This window comes from Eschrichtius robustus, chromosome 4 (assembly GCF_028021215.1).
Source record: "Eschrichtius robustus isolate mEscRob2 chromosome 4, mEscRob2.pri, whole genome shotgun sequence".
Taxonomy (NCBI): Eukaryota; Metazoa; Chordata; class Mammalia; order Artiodactyla; family Eschrichtiidae; genus Eschrichtius; species Eschrichtius robustus.
The window spans coordinates 50518413-50532871 of NC_090827.1; the positions used below are offsets into that span (position 1 = coordinate 50518413).

At 35.3% G+C, this 14459-nt stretch overlaps 1 protein-coding gene across 3 annotated transcripts in view; it reads left to right on the forward strand.

The window, feature by feature from the left end:
- MAPK10 (mitogen-activated protein kinase 10) overlaps positions 1-14459 on the forward strand; it is a 488347-nt gene that overhangs the window by 430298 nt on the left and 43590 nt on the right. For 2 of the 3 annotated variants that reach the window (XM_068542104.1, XM_068542103.1), the window contains one exon: positions 11467-11649. In XM_068542104.1, the coding sequence (XP_068398205.1) occupies positions 11467-11649 (183 nt within the window). The remainder of the gene's footprint in view (positions 1-11466; positions 11650-14459) is intronic. The other variant, XM_068542105.1, reaches the window with a different exon arrangement.

The following is a 14459-nucleotide window of genomic DNA, read 5'->3' on the forward strand; positions in this document are numbered from 1 at the left end:
AAGATTTTTAATCACAGTTTCAATTTCATTACTTGTGATTGGTCTGTTCATATTTTCTATTTCTTCCTGATTCAGTCTTGGAAGGTTATACCTTTCTAAGAATTTGTCCATTTCTTCCAGGTTGTCCATTTTATTGGCATAAAGTTGCTTGTAGTAGTCTCTTAGGATGCTTTGTATTTCTGCGGTGTCTGTTGTAATTTCTCCTTTTTCATTTCTGATTTTATTGATTTGAGTCCTCTCCCTCTTTTTCTTGATGAGTCTGGCTAATGGCTTATCAATTTTGTTTATCTTCTCAAAGAACCAACTTTTAGTTTTATTGATCTTTGCTATTGTTTTCTTTGTTTCTATTTCATTTATTTCTGCTCTGATCTTTATGATTTCTTTCCTTCTGCTAACTTTGGGTTTTGTTTGTTCTTCTTTCTCTAGTTTCTTTAGGTGTAAGGTTAGATTGTTTACTTGAGATTTTTCTTGTTTCTTTAGGTAGGCTTGTATAGCTATAAACTTCCCTCTTAGAACCGCTTTTGCTGCATCCCATAGGTTTTGGGTCGTCGTGTTTTCATTGTCATTTGTCTCTAGGTATTTTTTGATTTCCTCTTTGATTTCTTCAGTGATCTCTTGGTTATTTAGTAACGTATTGTTTAGCCTCCATGTGTTTGTGTTTTTTACGTTTTTTTCCCTGTAATTCATTTCTAATCTCATAGCGTTGTGGTCAGAAAAGATGCTTGATATGATTTCAATTTTCTTAAATTTACTGAGGCTTGATTTGTGACCCACGATGTGATCTATCCTGGAGAATGTTCCGTGCGCACTTGAGAAGAACGTGTAATCTGCTGTTTTTGGATGGAATGTCCTATATATATCAATTAAATCTATCTGGTCTATTGTGTCATTTAAAGCTTCTGTTTCCTTATTTATTTTCATTTTGGATGATCTGTCCATTGGTGTAAGTGAAGTGTTAAAGTCCCCCACTATTATTGTGTTACTGTCGATTTCCTCTTTTATAGCTGTTAGCAGTTGCCTTATGTATTGAGGTGCTCCTATGTTGGGTGCATATATATTTATAATTGTTATATCTTCTTCTTGGATTGATCCCTGGATCATTATGTAGTGTCCTTCCTTGTCTCTTGTAACATTCTTTATTTTAAAGTCTATTTTATCGGATATGAGTATAGCTACTCCAGCTTTCTTTTGATTTCCATTTGCATGGAATATCTTTTTCCATCCCCTCACTTTCAGTCTGTATGTGTCCCTAGGTCTAAAGTGGGTCTCTTGTAGACAGCATATATATGGGTCTTGTTTTTGTATCCATTCAGCCAGTCTATGTCTTTTGGTTGGGGCATTTAATCCATTCACGTTTAAGGTAATTATCGATATGTATGTTCCTATGACCATTTTCTTAGTTGTTTTGGGTTTGTTTTTGTAGGTCCTTTTCTTCTCTTGTGTTTCCCACTTAGAGAAGTTCCTTTAGCATTTGTTGTAGAGCTGGTTTGGTGGTGCTGAATTCTCTTAGCTTTTGCTTGTCTGTAAAGCTTTTGATTTCTCCATCCAATCTAAATGAGATCCTTGCCGGGTAGAGTAATCTTGGTTGTAGGTTCTTCCCTTTCATCACTTTAAGTATATCATGCCACTCCCTTCTGGCTTGCAGAGTTTCTGCTGAGAAATCAGCTGTTAACCTTATGGGAGTTCCCTTGTATGTTATTTGTCGTTTTTCCCTTGCTGCTTTCAATAATTTTTCTTTGTCTTTAATTTTTGCCACTTTGATTACTATGTGTCTCGGCGTGTTTCTCCTTGGGTTTATTCTGTATGGGACTCTCTGCGCTTCCTGGACTTGGGTGGCTATTTCCTTTCCCATGTTAGGGAAGTTTTCGACTATAATCTCTTCAAATATTTTCTCTGGTCCTTTCTCTCTCTCTTCTCCTTCTGGGACCCCTATAATGCGAATGTTGTTGCGTTTAATGTTGTCCCAGAGGTCTCTTAGGCTGTCTTCATTTCTTTTCATTCTTTTTTCTTTAGTCTGTTCCGCAGCAGTGAATTCCACCATTCTGTCTTCCAGGTCACTTATCCGTTCTTCTGCTATTGATTCCTTCTAGAGAATTTTTAATTTCATTTATTGTGCTGTTCATCACTGCTTGTTTGCTCTTTAGTTCCTCTAGGTCCTTATTAAACGTTTCTTGTATTTTCTCCATTCTATTTCCAGGATTTTGGATCACCTTTACTATCATTATTTTGAATTCTTTTTCAGGTAAACTCCCTATTTCCTCTTCATTTGTTAGGTCTGGTGGGTTTTTGCCTTGCTCCTTCATCTGCTGTGTGTTTTTCTGTCTTCTCATTTTGCTTAACTTACTGTGTTTGGGGTCTCCTTTTCTCAGGCTGCAGGTTTGTAGTTCCCGTTGTTTTTGGTGTCTGTCCCCAGTGGCTAAGGTTGGTTCTGTGGGTTCTGTAGGCTTTCTGGTGGAGGGGACTAGTGCCTGTTTTCTGGTGGATGAGGCTGGATCTTGTCTCTCTGGTGGGCAGGTTCACCTTTGATGGTGTGTTTTGAGGTGTCTGTGGCCTTATTATGATTTTAGGCCGCCTCTCTGCTAATGGATGGGGTTGTGTTCCTGTCTTGCTAGTTGTTTGGCATAGGGTGTCCAGCACTGTAGCTTGCTGGTCGTTGAGTGGAGCTGGGTGTTGGTGTTGAGATGGAGATCTCTGGGAGATTTTCGCCATTTGATATTACGTTGAGCTTGGGTGTCTCTTGTGGACCAGTGCCCTGAAGTTGGCTCTCCCACCTCAGAGGCACAGCCCTGACACCTGGCTGGAGCACCAAGAGCCTGTCATCCACACGGCTCAGAATAAAAGGGAGAAATAAAAGAAAGAAAGAAAGAAGAAGATAAAATAGTTATTAAAATAAAAAAGAATTATTTAAAAAAAAATTTTAAAGTAATTAAAAAGAAAGAAAGAAAGAAAGAAGAGAGCAACCAAACCAAAAAACAAATCCACCAATGATAACAAGTTCTAAAAATTATACTAAAAACAAAAAACAAACAAACAAAAATAACTGACAGACAGAACCCTAGGACAAATGGTAAAAGCAAAGCTATGCAGACAAAATCACACACAGAAGCTTACACATACACACTCACAAAAAGAGAAAAAGGGAAATATATATATATATATATATATATATATATATATATATATATATCTATCATTGCTCCCAAAGTCCACCTCCTCAATTTGGAATGATTCACTGTCTATTCACGTATTCCACAGATGCAGGGTACTTCAAGTTGACTGTGGAGTTTTAATCCACTGCTCCTGAGGCTACTGGGAGAAATTTCCCTTTCTCTTCTTTGTTCACACAGCTCCTGGCATTCAGCTTTGGATTTGGACCCGCCTCTGCGTGTAGGTCGCCTGAGGGCGTCTGTTCTTTGCTCACAGAGGACAGGGTTAAAGGAGCAGCTGTTTCGGGGGCTCTGGCTCACTCAGGCCGGGGGGAGGGAGGGGTATGGATGTGGGGCGAGCCTGCGGCAGCAGAGGCCATCGTGTGATGTTACACCAGCCTGAGGCGCTCCGTGTGTTCTCCCAGGGAAGTTGTCCCTGGATCTCAGGACCCTGGCAGTGGCAGGCTGCACAGGCTCCCGGGAGGGGCAGTGTGGATAGTGACCTGTGCTCGCACACAGGCTTCTTAGTGGCGCAGCAGCAGCCTTAGCGTTTCATGCCCGTCTCTGGGGCCGGGCTGATAGCCGCGGCTCGCGCCCGTCTCTGGAGCTCCTTTAAGTGACGCTCTTAATCCTCTCTCCTTGCCCACCAGGAAACAAAGAGGCAAGAAAAAGTCTCTTGCCTCTTCCACAGCTCCAGACCTTTTCCCAGACTCCCTCCCGGCTAGCTGTGGTGCGCTAACCCCTTCAGGCTGTGTTCACGCCACCAACCCCAGTCCTCTCCCTGCGATCCAACCGAAGCCCAAGCCTCAGCTCCCAGCCCCCGCCCACCCCGGCGGGTGAGCAGACAAGACTCTCGGGCTGGTGAGTGCTGGTCGGCACTGCTCCTCTGTGCAGGAATCTCTCCACTTTGCCCTCCACACCCCTGTTGCTGCGCTGTCCTCCGTGGCTCCGAAGCTCCCCCCTCCGCCACCCGCTGTCTCTGCCCGTGAAGGGGCTTCCTAGTGTGTGGAAACATTTCCTCCTTCACAGCGCCCTCCCACTGGTGCAGGTCCCGTCCCTATTCTTTTGTCTCTGTTATTTCTTTTTTCTTTTGCCCTACCCAGGTACGTGGGGAGTTTCTTGCCTTTTGGGAGGCCTGAGGTCTTTTGCCAGTGTTCAGTAGGTGTTCTGTAGGAGTTGTTCCACATATAGATGTATTTCTGATGTATTTGTGGGGAGGAAGGTGACCTCCACGTCTGACTCTTCCGCCATCTTGAAGCTCCTCCTACCCTTTCTTAATGAATACAGATGTACACTCTACACATATCAGGTAGGGTAAATATCCGACTTCTTTGGCATCTTCAGAAGTAGCTTAGCGATTAATGAACTGTTGCTCTTCCTCAAATATTTTAAATTGGCTTGCTAACTTCTGTAAAATGATCCCTATTGGTATTTATATTGGAATTGTATTGAATCTGTACTTCAATTTGTCGAGAATTGCTGTTTTAATTCAGACAATTTTTATCCTTCTGAATGCACAAGGATCTTAGCACGTGTTCATAATTTAGATCATTACTATACCAATTTACATATGCTATCTGTGCCCAGTATTTTAATTCTCTTCTTTTAGCCTCATAAATTGACAATATTATCATTGGATTGCATACAGGTAGAGTTTGTTTAGATTCATCCTTCTGATTATCATTTTCTTGGTTTATCACTATTTCTTGCAATTTGGCCCTTTACTTTGAGATTATTTTCTTTCCTTCTGAAGTACATCCTTTAATGGGAGTCTTTGACAATAAAACTTTTTTTTTTGATTGGTGTTCCCTTCCTTGAAAGAGAGCTTTGTTGGATATAGAATTTTAGATTGACAGCTATTTTTTCCAGCATTTTAGAAGTGTTATTCCCCTGGCTTTTTGTTTTCAGTATTACTGGTGAATAATTAGCTGTCAGTGTGATAGTCATCTTTGGGCATAGTTTGTCCTTTTTCTTGGTCTTTGGTTATCTACTGTTTCTCTCCTATGTGACTAGGTTTGGATTTCTTTTTATTTATCTCTTGGGATTCACTGTGTTGCCTGAATTCCAACCTATCTCCAATTCCTGGAATTTCTCAGCTTTTGTTTCTTTGAATACCTTCTCTCCACTATTCTTCACATTATCTCCATGAAAAAACTGTAATTGGACATAAAGTAGACATTCAATTATTCAGCAAATATTTTTGAGCACTTACTATGTGCTTATATCTACAGATATGTAAGTAAACAAACTGATGAAAATCCTTGTCATCATGAAATTTAAAATAGAAGGCACAATATATTAGAAGGTGATATCAGCTAAAGGATAAGAGGGATCAAAGTGCTAGGATGGGGGGGTTGGGGTTGTCTCCTTCCTTTTTGAGTGGAAACATAAAAAGTTTTATCAAGTATGCCTCATATAGCATTTTCTTTTTACCTCATATAAACTTCATTGTTCCTTCTTAACCTTTTCCTTATATAGTGTTATACCCAGAAATGAATGTAATCTTTCAGGGAGGGTCTCACAGAGCAGAGTACAGAGTCACCAAAACTCCTGTTAAATAGCATTCTGTATTTCTTTTAGTGTTTGGAACTGTTTGTATGAGCTCCTTTGTTTAAAATCATTTTACTTACCAATTATAAAAGACCTTGACATTTTTCAGCTACAAAATACAGAGGTCAATTTAAATGATCTCCAAGACCTCTTCCAGTTTCAAAATACAGGTAGAGTCAGATCTAGCTTTTGTGAGGCCAGAATATCATGCAGTTGGAGACAGGTGTTATGTAAAAAAAAAATTAATATTACAAATACAAAACTAGGCACAGAGTTTTGCAAGGGACCTGTACAAATGAGTGACCCCAAAGATTAACCTTCAATAGCTTAATGAAAATTCTACATTGTGACACATATTAATGTATATTAGATTTGCTTATATGTGAAATATCTCTCCATTTTTTGCTTTTAAGTAAATATAGATTACAATAATAATTAGATTTATAAGATGAAATAGGTTATACTGAGATGCATATACATCATGCTTCAAATATCAGCCTTTGGATATTTCATGTCCCACAGTACTCCATGAGCAATCTGCTGCCAGTGAACAAATAGCCTTTAACTCAAATTGTCAGCTTTGAGGTTTTCAATGTGTTTTGGCTTGTAATATTTCCTCTTCCTGTGCTCATTTATAATGAAAACAGATGTTAGTTACAATTGTGCATTAAGTCACTTATTCATATTTCATATTATTAGAATTTGAGGGGGACTTTTGAGAGGAAAATAACATTTTCAAATGAAAAAAGAGTCAAAATATTTTTAAAGTAACAAAACAACTCAAGACATAACCATGAAAATCTGAATCCAGACCTATGTCTTATGAATATATATATATTTCTATCCTGATTTTTACAATGTCCTCGGAATTGAGAGTTCTTTTGAGAACAAAGTTTATCATAGAGCAATATGGAGTAATTACTGGAAAATAAATTGGCAAATATTTTGAACTTTATATTGAATAGCTTTTATACTTCACATGAGTAGCACCCCATATAATATGATATTATATCACCCCATATATATCTATGATAGCAACATATAATTTCGATCTTTCCCTAGATGTTGATGGGTAGAACCCCTCGTTCTCTGCATGGAGCCTACTTGTCATAATTTCCCATGGTCTTTTCAGGAAAGTGACATGGGGAAAAGGAACATATATTAGGATTTTTCTTTCCCTGAAATATTTCCAAGTTGACAACCCCTAAGTTTTCCATAGCAAACAGGTATGGAATAATCGTTTGGTGAAATTGACCCTATTCTAATTTGTGTCATAAAACTGAAACAGGTTAATACTTTATTCTTAAATCTGGGCTTAGTAATTCACAAGAGATTGTTAGTATTCCTCAAATAGAGTCCAGGGGCCATCTGGATCGCAATTACTATTGGTGTTTCTTAATGATATCATCTCAGGCATATGCACTCAGAATCTTGTAGATCAGTGGGTAGAGGGGAGTGATCTGTATTTTTATAAGTTCCCTACGTTATGAATATTCAGTTTGGGAACCACAGTTTTATATCATGATGCCTAACACATGACATGCATACCTCCACTTCCTTATTGCACATTCATTGCCGACATGAATACAGGGCTAACATAAACCCACACTATAATACATAATGCAGTGCCAGCCAGGCAGCAGGTTGACTTGCAAGATTAAGTAGCCTCTCCTGGAACTTTTCTATACAGACAGTGCTCTTAAACAATATTATCTTTAAAAACATAGTTAAGAATTTGGGGACAAACACTGATATTCTTTAAGTTGCAAATAGATGTCAGAAAATTTTTGCATAGAATATTGAATATAAGGCTTAGGGCAGAGTAGAAAGCAAGTCTGAATTCATGATGGTGTCAACTCTGGAAACCATATTCATCATAACAAAGAGTAATCAATGAAGAAAAAAACATGAAAAGAAGATACAGTAATTCAAAGGGCATAGTAGAATGAGGTCATTAAATAACGCTTTATGATTCCACTTAGTAGCTTCTGAAAGCTTAAATGTGCATAGTGTAAATTATGACCTCAAATACCCAGAAAATAATAAGAAAATAAGGTATGAGTAATTTCATACATTAGGTTCAAGGCAGTTTGTTACATATTTTAGAAAGTTCCTCAACCAAGGAAGTTAACATAAAAGGAGGGCGTTAAATGTAAATTCTTGGCTAACTGACAAGAATTAACTGGAATAATTTTTATTAAATTTTATTTACTTTTTAATTTATTTTATTTTTGGCTGCATTGGGTCTTCGTTGCTGTGCACGGGCCCTTCTCTGGCTGCGGTGAGCAGGGCCCACTCCCCACTGCAGTGCGTCGGCCTCCACTGAGGTGGTTTCTCCCATTGCGGAGCACGGGCCCCAGTAGTTGTGACACGCAGGCTCAGCAGCTGTGGCACACGGGCCCAGTTTCTCCGTGGCATGTGGGATCTTCCCGAACCAGGGCTCAAACCCATGTCCCTTGCACTGGCAGGCAGACTCCCAACCACTGCACCACCTGGGAAGCCCTGGAATAATTTTTAATCTTAGGATTTCAGATCGTCATTTTTACAATCCATACTTATTTTGTTTCATTCTTTTATTACAATACTATTTATTGAAGACGTTAGTAATAGTCAATATTTGCACATTATCTTATCATTATACTCTATAAAATCAAACTTTTTGTAATATGACTATTTTTTATGTAGTGAATTTAGAACTAGAGGAAATTGTCAAATGATTCCTATTAAATCAAAATGACATTTTCCGATTTTTATTAAATACCTTTGATAATTAAGTTGTATGATAATTTCTGAAATAGTAGATCAAAATATTTTAAAATATATTAAAATATATATTTATTGCTTTTTTGATAACTGCACAGGCTGGAATCTGTAAGGAATCACATCCTTACTCATATAATAGAAAAATGATGACTTATTAGTGTTCTAAAACAAAGAAATCCTTTTGCAAAAATAATTTTGGCCATTCTTTTAAAAAAAATTTACTATGCTAACAGCACATAATCATAAAAATCTAGTTAATATTTTATGTATTTTTAAAAATAAAATCATTGTGGAAATCTGATGATTAAAAAATTTCTTTTAAAAATGCATCACCTTATTTTCTATTTAAATATTAATAAAATTAATTGTTTTATGTGTATATGTTGACCTTATAGACTAGGTAAGCAGTTTCAGAGGCATTCTTTAAGAGGAATTCCTTGTGACAAACATACCATCAATTTTATGGCCAAATTAAAGCAATTTTAACACATCAGTTCCAAACTTGCTCTTTTTCTTACTGGAATCCTTGGAACAAGCACTGGATTTGGAGCCAGGAGACATTACTTCCAGTCATGGCTTATATTTGGTTAATTATGATTATAAAGAAAAATCATGTGGTTAACTAAGGATAGTGGACGAAGTTGTTTGCAATCCTGTGAACATCTGGAAAACAAATACTTACTACTTAAATATACTAGTCATGTTTGTGGGAAGAAAGACCTGAAATGGATTGGTTAAAATAGAGGCACACAATTTTAAAGATGACTATACCACATATTTGCAGTTAGAACATTCAATTATTTCATTGTCAGTAATAAAGATTCTCGCCTCCCTTCTTTTTGTAAACCATTACATCAAGGACCACAATAGTGTTTCATCTAAAAAGCAATTTAAGGTAGGAAGATGTGCTGAGTGCTTCTATAGACTTTAATCATAACTTGTAATAAGAAACAGTTTAATAGTTCTTGTTTAATTAATTCCAGAATATTTGAGTCTCCTTAAACTTTACTATAAAAATAACATGTAATTGTTTTGGGAATGTTACTTTAAAAGCAATCACTTTTTAACTAAATAACTATATACTGCTAGTTAAATGTCACTATAGTAGTGTGTTGGGAGTATTTTGCCACCTTTGTTAAAAGACTCCTTTACAGAAAATCTGACAGCTTCTTTGCCCTTATTTTTAGTTTGACATCAAATCTTCAGAATCCTAAAGAAGTTTGACCGATGATTAAATGATGGCTTGTTAGGATATGATAACTTAACTGTATTAAAGAGTAGATCTCTTTTCATAATTTACAATGTAAGCACTGAGATTTATTTAACTGTATTAATGTTTTCTATTTAAATATATCTAAGTCATTCTAGTTTACCTATATCCATAGTACTACCATAAGTTTTTGTCTAAGAGTAACTTTTAACTCTAATCTTTTGTAATTTTTTAAGTTTATTTCTAATGATTTTCACTTACTACTATATTCTCAGGCACATGGTAATTTAGATTAATTTTTATTGAAATATGTTCTTGTTTAATTATTCCTATCATTTTGTAAAGGAATATTCTTCCGTTTTTCCCACTTTTACTTCATTTCTTGATATTACACAATCATGTATTTTTTTCATCCCCATACTTGAGAGGCTATGTAATAATTTAAATTTTATTCAGCTAGATTATAAGGGAAATAGAAGAGAATTTGCAAATTAGCTTGACTTTATCTTTGTTCAATCACCTATCTACATTGTTTGCATTATGTATTTATTTTGGCTGAATATAGTTAATTTTGTCTTCTGTTAGGACTGCCCATCTTTTTTAGTCCAACCCTATGGAATAGCTGGAGTAAAGATTTTATGAATCTCAATTAAGTAATATTATGGTAAAGTTACCTGAACTGTCACAAACTACATTAGCAGAAATGAATTAATTAACTTTACACTAAAGATAGAGTAGTAGAATAAACAACATAGGAGAGTACACTGCCTGTGGTATTGGATTTAAGAATTTTTAAGGCCTCCATCATTCATTGACACATGGCAAGGAAATCTGTTTGAAATCAACTTCTTCCAGTTGGCTCTTCAGAGTTTTCATAGGTGGTATTTATCATTCTCAAGGCTCTGACATATCAAATATCAATGATAGATGAAAAAAAAAATCTCAATCAGTGGGTATGTCTGTGAAAGACCCCCCAGTTTTGTAAAGTATTAACTTTCATAGAGAGGTAATATTTTTCTTGTAGAATTCCCTATGCTTAACATACTTTTGAAACACATGCAGTTGGTTGAAATCTGTTTTAAATTGAACATCCTATGTTTACCCTCATATCCCCAATATTCAGGGATACAGGGCACTATTATCAGAAGTAAGAAAATAGGTATGAAACTGCGACTACTTTTATAAAGAGAATTTTTTTAAAGTCTTTGGTGAAGAATTAGTGAGTTACTATCAAAAATTAGATTGATCCTATTTGTAATGCATATGAGTGGAAAACATTAACAGATAATGAAATTTCCCATTTGATAGAGAACAGAAGAATAAAACCTTAAAAAGAATTTAAGAAAAATATAAACAAATCTTATAAAATATTTGTGCATTTGTCATTTTTAGAAAATAAATGATTGAAGTAATTTCATGATAATATTATTATATGTCTTTATATTTTTTTCTCTTCCAAATCACATGGTTATACAGAAGTTTAGCTCAAGAGGAGAAATTCTTCTTGTGTTATTTAAATACCTTTTCATCTTTACAACCCAAAGACTATTTCATGATATCCTATTTTAAGTAATGCTAATTCCCTAAAAGTGTATATGTTCCAAAAGTGAATTTAAAATTCCGAGAGGATTCACTGCCTGACAATCTGATTTTATATTTCTGTCCTTTGTTGTTTATTAAAATTCCATTTGTGTTGATGACTGCTCAGGATTCTGAGAAGCAGTTAGTCTCCCAACTAGTGAAAGGCAAGCGCTAGTGGCCTACACTTGTTTTTGCCCTTAACTATTCAATTCTCAGATATTGACCAGTGGAACAAGGTAATTGAGCAACTAGGAACACCATGTCCAGAATTCATGAAGAAATTGCAACCCACAGTAAGAAACTATGTGGAGAATCGGCCCAAGTATGCAGGACTCACCTTCCCCAAGCTCTTTCCAGATTCCCTCTTCCCAGCGGACTCCGAGCACAATAAACTCAAAGGTAAGCCCTTCAGGGACAACTTCAGAACCACTATGTGGGTGATGGGCAAGCTATAGAGACATCTTTCTTTAACTTGAAATGCCTCAATTTAAAGAGAGGTATTTTTAAAAGATCTTCTTTACAAAGGGGGAGAAGCCAAGGATTTTAAAATTGCCTGAATATTCAGAGAGAAAGTTAGTAATAAAGTGTGTAACAGTGGTGCGGGTTAAACTATTTCATGGGGCTTATTTAGAATCTTAAAATTATTTTGCAGTGCTAACTCTAAAAGACCAATGTAATATACATTGAAATAATTGTTTCAGTTCTTTTTATTACCTGGAAAATACTTTTAACACAAGTTTTTAGTTGTCTTAGAGCTAATCTTTAGTTGTCTTAGAGCTAATCTTAGAGCTATAGATGTTTGAGTTTTATTTGCATTTTATGGAATGCTTAACCACCATTTTTTCATTTTAGAGTGACAAATGAGATTTTTTACTTACACATTTTGTATTCAATGTAAACACTTTCATTAATAAGTAATTTTTCTATTACTATGTCTGCAGTTATGAACTTTAGTAACAAATCTTAATGTCTTCACCAACAAAACTGGGATCATAATGCTTGGTATAGGACTGAATAAACTTGGTAATGTATAAAGTGTAATATAAATAATATTCTAATTCTTATTTTAACTTAGGACATTTTAGAGAATATGATTTTGAAGCAAATTTGATTTTCTCCCCTGCCGGAGCTCAAATCCTATCCCTTGAAATCTGTGTGAACTTAGGCCAGTTATCTCATCTTTCTGTACCTCCTTTAACAAATGAAAGTAGAAAGTGTCTACTTTATAAGGTCATTGGGAAGATTAGGTGACTAATTTGTCAAGCACTTAGAACAGTGCCTGGCTCACAGTAAGTGCTCAGTAACTATTAGATATAAAAATACTAACAAATATTTATTAACAATAAAATAATTAGTATTTTAGATGGATCTATACATTATCCCAGAAAAGGACACATACTTGTGAAATTTTACCCCAAATGTTCAGTGGACAATTAATTAGCTACAGATTTAACTTTCAGACTTAATTTATAGCTAATATAGACATAAATGAGATGGAGAAGCTGAAATGTGGTGCTACGACTTCCCAGGGTCTTATTATTTCCTCCAAACTTTTATCTGATGGGTTTTAAATGCACAGCATTGTTTCTGTGTTTGTGACACTTTTGTTGCACAGTTGGGTTTCTTCTTTTAACTACCTCTACCAGCTCTCTGAGTGACAACAGACTAAATCATTACTAAATCTACTGCTTTTAAGAGCAACATCAACTATATGCAGAATGAAGAAGTGCTAATACCCCAGGTAGAGATTTTGAAGAATGTATGTCTTTATGATGGTAATTGCCATGTCAGACAAAAGTAACCGCTTCCTATTAAGTCACTCATAGTGTAACAATATAGAGGCCACAAAGCCTTGATTAAATTATTTGAGATAATGCAAACACTTGTAGAGAAACTATTCAGTAAAATGCCATGCTTCATGATATAATTCCAACCTTCTTGAGTTTATTTTTTGGCTTTTTAATTCAGTTTGAAACTCTACAATTATATTACTTTTGCAAATAATAAACTAGAAGATGTGATATATATATATATATACACACACACACATATACACACAATGGAATACTACTCAGCCATAAAAAAGAATGAAATTTTGCCATTTACAGCAACATGGATGGACTTGGAGAACATTATGCTAAGTGAAATAAGTCAGACAGAGAAAGGCAAATATTGTATGATATCACTTAAAAGTGGAATCTATAAAATACAACAAACTAGTGAATATAACAAAAAAGAAGCAGACTTACAGCTATAGAGAACAAACTAGTGGTTACCAGTGGCGGGGGGTGGGGGGGGTGGAAATATAGGGGAAGGAAGTGGGAGGTACAAACTATTGGGTGTAAGATAGGCTCAAGGATGTATTGTACAACACAGGGAATATAGCCAATATTTTGTAATAACTATAAATGGAAAATAACCTTTAAAAATTGTTAAAAAATTTTAAAAATTAAAAAAAAAAACTAGTTTACATATTTACAATTATTAAATTATAATTGTAATATAAAATCAGCAAATTATAAAGAATTATACAAAGAATCAAAGGGATGAATTTATTCTACTGTTATTAAAGAGTGTAAGACATTTACTTGCAAATGAAAGAATGAAAGATGAAGAATTGAAACCTTTTCTTCTTCCTCATTTTGTTCCCTACAAGCAGTATTGATCATTGTATCTTAGTAAGATGATTTGGTATTACTGTCGTTCATGTCCCTATTGATGAGGAGACCACCCCAACCTCCCTGACCCTTTCTAAGAGCAGAAACATAGGTGGGTTTGATGGGAGAACCCGTGGGACTGTGTGAGTCTGGGTATAAAATCGGTTACAAATCAAAGAGATCTTTGAACAAATGACATAAACAAATACAGCCCCGTTAGATCATGACAGGGTTATTAACAATGAGAAAGATTAATTATTGAAAATTAATGTATATTTCTGTACTTTTGTTACTCTTGTGAACTTCACAGTATCTGTTTGGAATTAGCAGACATTAAATTTCTAGAATTGAGATCCCCAGAAAAAATACTAATAGAAATTAAAAAAATCTTCCAGTCTAATTTAACTAGCAATTTTTATAAATATATAATTAGTATAAATAAATATATTAAAAGTATTTTATTAAAATGTAACAACACCAGAGATACTAATGTCATAGATTGCTACATTTTAACTGTAGTACAATCAAAATTATGAAAAAACACATAAAACT